Source organism: Limulus polyphemus, unplaced genomic scaffold (genome assembly GCF_000517525.1).
Source record: "Limulus polyphemus unplaced genomic scaffold, Limulus_polyphemus-2.1.2 Scaffold7683, whole genome shotgun sequence".
NCBI lineage: Eukaryota > Metazoa > Arthropoda > Merostomata > Xiphosura > Limulidae > Limulus > Limulus polyphemus.
The window spans coordinates 15247-23678 of record NW_013673293.1 but is presented as its reverse complement, the minus strand read 5'-3'; the positions used below and the strand labels follow the sequence as shown (position 1 = coordinate 23678).

At 30.7% G+C, this 8432-nt stretch overlaps 1 protein-coding gene across 2 annotated transcripts in view; it reads right to left on the bottom strand.

The window, feature by feature from the left end:
- Positions 1–428: 428 nt before the first annotated feature.
- The window catches only part of LOC106474786 (protein SCO1 homolog, mitochondrial-like), a 19446-nt gene continuing 11442 nt past the window's right edge, over positions 429–8432 (bottom strand). For both annotated transcript variants that reach the window (XM_013935476.2, XM_013935477.2), the window contains exons 4-7: positions 7630–7827; positions 5348–5440; positions 2660–2775; positions 429–1165 (exon numbers count right to left, since the gene is read on the bottom strand). In XM_013935476.2, coding sequence (XP_013790930.1) covers positions 1016–1165; positions 2660–2775; positions 5348–5440; positions 7630–7827 — 557 coding nt within the window. In that variant the 3' untranslated portion in view covers positions 429–1015. The remainder of the gene's footprint in view (positions 1166–2659; positions 2776–5347; positions 5441–7629; positions 7828–8432) is intronic.

The window sequence follows — 8432 nt, the reverse complement described above, 5'->3', positions numbered from 1 at the left end:
GCTGGAGTTGCTTTGTGCAAAATTCAACAAACAGTTTATATACATGCAACACTTTTCATAGGTACTTTGAATATTTGCAACATTTCAGAATTAAACAACTTTTTATTGGGAAATTTCTAGATTTATTTTAATAATACTTATTAAGAGTTTTGAAGGCAATGCAGTCTCCTCCTTTTCATACTTAATACAAGCAATGTTTTACATACAGGTTAGATCTGTAAAAAATACTCAAACTATCATTTTCCATCAATTAGTGACAATATGCAGTCATTCCGAATAAATGAATGCATCAGCCCAATTCAAAATGAAGACACTTACAACTGTATCACAGTAAGTGTATAAATATAGCCTAGTAAAACATTTACTGTTTATACATACTGATACAAGAAAACTATTCTAATTCTATAATAATGACCTACAAAATTACCTGCAATAAAATAACCTTTTTATTTTGTAGCCAGAAATATCATACAGGTTTACAAAAAATTAAAATTACTTTAAAATGGTTCTAACATGATGTAAGCCCATACTATGTTACTGTTGTTCCTTTCCAGATTTCAATGTTTAAATACATTAAACCACATCTACAACGTGATAAAATTCCTTTTTTTGTCTGAAGAGAAAATAAACATATATTTACCAAAACTTCTGAATATTCAAGAGGAAATGTGAACCTGTAATATCTATATTATTCATCTTTCAAGCTAGTTCAAGTCCAGCCACGTTTCTATATCCAAAAAGAAACCTTTACAACTGTTTCATAAAGACAATCTTACATGCATCATCAGATTCAACTTTTAAAGATAGTTGTATAACATAATTGTATGCGACTTTCCTTTGATCAAAAACCCCACAAAGTTTAAAACAACTCCATCATCAGTAAATGAAAAAGTTACAGGATACAAAAAGTTACATAAATTAAAAAAAAATTGTTTCCAGTCTTTTTTAATCAAAAAATCTTTTAATAAACTTTTGTGTGTTGTTTACACATATATATTTTAAAACTACCAAACCCTCAAAACCAACTCTTCTTATTCATCTTCTGATACTTTGCCATGTTCAACTGGATACTACTAGCAATTTCTTCTGCTGTTCTATTCTGTCCATAGTAATCAACAAACTGACCCTCTGGGTCAATCAGATAAATGATGATGGTGTGATCGACCTGATAACAAGAAATATTATAATTTTTATACAACTGATGTTAGTGTTACTCAAGATGTAAACTTCAGGGTTTATTTTGTAAAATCACAGACAAATTGTAGCTTGATGATTTCTCACAAAGAAAATGTTACTTTTACAAGTACAAAGAAAAATATAAAGTTTTTGTACAATATAATTACTTTTGAAATATTACAGAAAATGCTACACTTAAAAACATAATACTAACATGCTTTTATCTTTATTTTGTTACATGAATCATTAAGCACCATAGTTTTATACACTACCAGTTTATAAACAGTATACAATGAATCATTAAGCACCATAGTTTTATACACTACCAGTTTATAAACAGTATACAATGAATCATTAAGCACCATAGTTTTATATACTACCAGTTTATGAACAGTATACAATGAATCATTAAGCACCAGTTTTATACACTACCAGTTTATAAACAGTATACAATGAATCATTAAGCACCATAGTTTTAAGTATTACCAGTTTATGAACAGTATACAATGAATCATTAAGCACCATAGTTTTATGTAATACCAATTTATAAACAGTAGACAATGAATCATTAAGCACCATAGTTTTATGTAATACCAGTTTATAAACAGTATACAATGAATCATTAAGCACCATAGTTTTATACACTACCAGTTTATAAACAGTAGACAATGAATCATTAAGCACCATAGTTTTAAGTACTACCAGTTTATAAACAGTATACAATGAATCATTAAGCACCATAGTTTTATACACTACCAGTTTATAAACAGTATACAATGAATCATTAAGCACCATAGTTTTATGTAATACCAGTTTATAAACAGTATACAATGAATCATTAAGCACCATAGTTTTAAGTATTACCAGTTTATAAACAGTATACAATGAATCATTAAGTAGATAATGTATTTTATGAAACTACCCAATAGGCTATCTATACTTTGTTAAAAACAGGGAATCAAGTCCTGGATTGTAGCACTCTAAGTTCTTAACCTTATCACTGACAAAAATTCAATGCCACAAATAAGTACCTTTAACATTTATAACAGATTTGAAATCCATTTAGAACAGTGTTTCACAACCTTTTCCACTCCACAAAGTCTTTGTAAAAAGAACCATTAGGAGCATAAACTTTAACAGCGTAAATATTTATTGAAAAAAAGAATTATACATATTGTTAATTATCATTATAATAAATTTCTTTCTATTTTTCTCACTGGATGTTTATCCAGATCAACAAAAGCATGGCTACTAACCAGTGGCTAGGAACCACTACTTTGGAGTACTATATGAATGTAAATCAAACAATTCATGTAAGTATCTTCTAGCCAGTTGATGATCATGAGCCATCAACACAAAACATGATCAGAAAGATACCTACTTACTTAGATATTAATATTTTACAGAACTTACAACTCTGAAGAGAAGTCTGTAGTTCCTAGTAGCTAAAAGACAATACAATCTTTTAAATAGATACACTTACAATGTAATCATCGTCATCATCTCTTGGACCTGCACTAAAGTAGACTCGGAATGCTCTAGTAGCCTTCTGAATTTGTTCCTTACTCCCAGTTAATCCAATCAACTTGGGTGAAAATTCTGAAGAAATATAACAAGTACTACAGAAACTGACACTTACCATTCAACTAGCATAGATTTTGTTAGCATTAACAAAACTATATATCAGAAAAGGTGCATTTTTAAGCACATTTTGCTCTGCCACCAAATTCTATCTTACTTCACACCATTATGTGCTACATTCTGTCCCTGTTCTTTTACATTTTAAAGACAACTGGATACAAGTGAGCTAATCTGTCTATATAGAGCAAAGGAATGATAACATAGAGCATGTTACAAAAGAATAACACTTGGACAGGATGGGACACACCATGATTTTCTGAAGTGAATATAACTCGCTATTAGTTTTAATTGGATGCTTTTACATTTAGAGTATTTAAAATACAGATTTTAAACTAGAACTCTCATCAGTCATGAATATGTTTCATGCATAATTAATTTGACACACTCTAACAAACAAATCTTACAATAAATTTAACATGTTAAAAGTAAACAAATGATAAAAACATTATCAAGAATATTTTTTGGCATACTAAACTAAACAAATACAAAAAAAACATTGTAGTTAGAAATGTAAAACAAGATTTTGTAATGTTAACTAAAACACTTGTAATTTACCTCACTTTACATGTATACATTCTATAGTGAACAAGATGAAATGTTAACTATAACACTTATAATTTACCTCACTCTACATGTATACATTCTATAGTGAACAAGATGAAATGTTAACTATAACACTTGTAATTTACCTCACTTTACATGTATACATTCTATAGTGAACAAGATGAAATCTTAACTATAACACTTGTAATTTACCTCACTCTACATGTATACATTCTATAGTGAACAAGATGAAATGTTAACTATAACACTTGTAATTTACCTCACTTTACATGTATACATTCTATAGTGAACAAGATGAAATGTTAACTATAACACTTGTAATTTACCTCACTCTACATGTATACATTCTATAGTGAACAAGATGTAATGTTAACTAAAACACTTGTAATTTACCTCACTCTACATGTATACATTCTATAGTGAACAAGATGAAATGTTAAACTATAACACTTGTAATTTACCTCACTTTACATGGATACATTCTATAGTGAACAAGATGAAATGTTAACTAACACACTTGTAATTTACCTCACTCTACATGTGTACATTCTATAGTGAACAAGATGAAACGTTAATTAAAACACTTGTAATTTACCTCACTTTACATGGATACATTCTATAGTGAACAAGATGAAATGTTAACTATAACACTTGTAATTTACCTCACTTTACATGGATACATTCTATAGTGAACAAGATGAAATGTTAACTATAACACTTGTAATTTACCTGACTCTACATGTATACATTCTATAGTGAACAAGATCAAATGTTAACTATAACACTTGTAATTTACCTCACTCTACATGTATACATTATATAGTGAACAAGATGGCATGTTAACTACAGCACTTGTAATTTACCTCACTTTACATGTATACATTCTATAGTGAACAAGATGAAACTTTTTATTTTTGCTACTTCATAGGGATGTTTTAAAATACCATCAAAGTACATGTAAAACACCGTTGATGTACTGTTGCCATGGTACCTGTATTGAATCTATATGATCATAAAAAAAGCAGTACATTTATCTTTACTCACTTCTAATGTCACCATTTCAACTTATTACGTAACCTTTCTTTCCAACTTCTGTCTAAATCTATATTCTAATATTCACGTTATCGAAGTTAGTATTCATTCTGTTTCTTGTTTAATTGAAGAATGGTTTCCCATCAACATGTTGTGGTACTGACACTCTGCTTACTTCCATGTTTATTTAGATTCATAATAAAGTTTACAACAATCAATGTGATACATACATAATTGATGGAGTAATTTTTATATCAATTTTCTATAATATCAGGCCATTAAGAACTTATTTTTTGCATCTGGAATCCTCAGTCTATAATATCAGGCCATTAGGACTTATTTTTTGCATCTGGAATCCTCAGTCTATAATATCAGGCCATTAGGACTTATTTTTGCATCTGGAATCCTCAGTCTATAATATCAGGCCATTAAGAACTTATTTTTTGCATCTGGAATCCTCAGTCTATAATATCAGGCCATTAAGAACTTATTTTTTGCATCTGGAATCCTCAGTCTATAATATCAGGCCATTAGGACTTATTTTTTGCATCTGGAATCCTCAGAGAAACATCTTTAAAATACTATCGTATGTAAGAATGTTTTTGAAATAAAGTTACAAGTTTTACTATCAGGTAGTCTTTAGAATTTGCTTGGTGTTCTGAGAGTAGGTGTAAGTTTAGCTGTTGTATCATTTAATGTTCACATTTTGTCTCTTTCAGAAATTCTAGTTGTAATTGATGATGTATAGATTTGTGTTTACTGATCAAATTAGAGATTACAGAGTGGAACTGTGACTGGAACCAAGGAATGCTCTACAATTAAGTACAGAATATGTGAGCCATTTACTAAAGCTTGATTTATTTAAAATGCTTCTAATAGTTCAGTTGTAAATCCAAAACTAATCCAACAAAAGCTAACTGTAACTTCTTATTACCTTTTGTATACGAAGCGACAGCTTCTACATTATCTCTCTCAGGGTCAACTGTGATGAAAACTGGTACAATCTTGGACGCGTTTTCTTGCTTTTCTGTAAACGTTTAAGAACAAATTATTACCAAAGATTATTTACACAGAACATAATCTTTACACATGTTATTATCATTTTCACTAAAACACACAATTCTAAATAAAACCTAAAATAAGGTAACAATAGTACGTACAAAGTTTTCATAAAGCATCAGTTGCAATAATAAAAAACTATACAATAAGTGAGTTTCTAAAACACAAAAAATAAGATTCAAATCAATTACCAAGTTTCCACAAGTCATTGCTGTTTGGGTAAATATATAAAGAATTATCAAAGAATTGGTATGATTTTTAGTAAAGATACGTGTCTATACATGTTTACATTCAGTCAGTAAAGATACGTGTCTATACATGTTTACATTCCGTGTCTATACATGTTTACATTCAGTCAGTAAAGATACATGTTTACATTCAGTCGTGTCTATAGAGTAAAGATACGTGTCTATACATGTTCACATTCAGTCAGTAAAGATACGTGTCTATACAGGTTTACATTCAGTCATATCTTTACTGACCGAGTATCCACTTCTTCAGTTGATCATACAAGTATTACACACGTTCTGTAATATACCGTGAAGCATGAAAATACCAAACTCATACTTCTTAACAGGTGCAAACTATGGTTATGAAATACCTATCCCCCATTAATGTTATACTGTATGCTTAAGTTCCCTCTAAGTTTGATGTAGTATCTGTTGTGTATGACTGGACAAAATCAATCCGTCCATCCAACTTTCAGATATCATGTCCACAAGATTTGAGTAGATTTTCTATATACCAGTGTCCTTTTGACCTTGTCCCATGACCTTCAAAATCTAATCAGGTCTATACCTTTATATGTAGTATCTAGTGAATAAGTTTAGTCAATATCCATTCATCCTCTACTGAAATATCATGTCCACAAGGTCAAGGAAGATTTTCTATACACCAGTGACCTTTTGACCTTGTCCCATGACCTTCAAAATTTAATCAGGTCTATACCTTTATATGTAGTATCTATTGTATAAGTTTAGTCAATATCCATTCATCCTCTACTGAAATATCATGTCCACAAGGTCAAGGAAGATTTTCTATATACCAGTGACCTTTTGATCTTGACCCACAATCTTCAAAAGTTAAAAATTCTAGAACTTCATATGCAGTAGCTGTTTTTATAAAATTGGTCAAAATATAATTTGAAATACCCTGTCCACAAAATACATGAATGTCAAACGATAAAAGCATGTTTTCAAGCCAAGATCTTGAATTATGACCAACATCTATAGAACAATAGAAGTTTGTACAAAAGAATAACTGTGTAATCTCACATTCAGAAGCTTTGCTACTCTGCAAAAAATTAATAAATAACTGTGAAGCTACAACTACAATTGTATTTCAATGTAGCATATAAAATAATGCACATATGATGTTACAAAAAATCCAACATACTGAAAGCAGCATTGTGTCCATGTAAAAATAAAGCATTCTATATTAGTGTTTCTTGTTACAGAAAAAAAGTGATTCTGGTAAAAGCTGCTCTTTGTTTTGTTCAAAATTTATCAAAAAATGATATAGTATAGGAAATGGTTGGGAAGTATTTCATTTTTAACTTAATACACAATAATCTAAGTACAAGTCTAAAGAGGCTATAATGTCATTGTATAGGTCACCGGTTAGCCACGTCTGGAGTGTGGTTTTCAATCTTGGGCTCCTTATGTTAGGAAGGATGCTGAAAACAAGTTGAGAGGATAATGCCTAGGATGTCATATCATACAAGGATAGGTTAAGATCTCTGAAACTGTTTTATCTTGAACAAGGAAGAGTTAAAGGGGATTTGATTGAATTGTTCAAGATTGTTAAGGGAATTAATAGTGTTGATGCATCATCTTTTTTTCTTATTTCATGCTGTAGGGGACACAAGTATAAATTATGACAAGGTAGGCACATATGACATATGGAACAGGTTACCTTCAGCAGTGGTTTAAGGGAAAACTTGATAAATATTTGAATCATAAGGTTTGGGTGTAAGTATTTTACTTTTTTTAGAGTTTAGTACAGTAGATGAGATGGCCAAGATGTACCAACAGGTTCCTTGTTGTCCTTAATATGTATATATATATATATATGCAAGTAATATACGTACATACACTGTCTAAGAACAACAACACCTCGTTTCATTTCAGGAATTAAAACAGTATGAAAATGACTCACCTAAAACTTCCACAACTTGAACCATCTTCTCAATTTCATCTGGACATATGTCTGGACAGTGTGTAAAGCCAAAATAAAGTAGAACCCACTGACCATGGAAGTCTTGACTAGAGCAAGGCTGACCTTTTGAATCAATTAAGTCAAAACTTCCTCCAATGGAAGCCTTCCCTAATGCTTTCTTCCGTTCTTTGGCAATTGCTGAAGAATGATTAGAATTTTATGATGAAATCTGTTTGTAAACAATATATTCCAAAGATTACAACTAATTACCAAATGTCAAAAGTTAAATATATATATATATATATATATACTTTCAAAGTTAATGTCAGTATAACACACAGAATGTGGTGCTTTACGACTCTGACTGACAATATAACACACAGAATGTGGTGCTTTACGACACTGACTGACAATATAACACACAGAATGTGGTGCTTTACGACTCTGACAAGATAACACAGAATGTGGTGCTTTACGACTCTGACTGACAATATAACACAGAATGTGGTGTTTTACGACTCTGACTGACAATATAACACAGAATGTGATGCTTTACGACTCTGACTGACTATATAACACACAGAATGTGGTGCTCTACGACTCTGACTGACAATATAACAGAATGTGGTGCTTTACGACTCTGACTGACAATATAACAGAATGTGGTGCTTTACGACTCTGACTGACAATATAACACACAGAATGTGGTGCTTTATGACTCTGACTGACAATATAACACACAGAATGTGGTGCTTTACATCTCTGACTGACAATATAACACAGAATGTGGTGCTTTACGACTC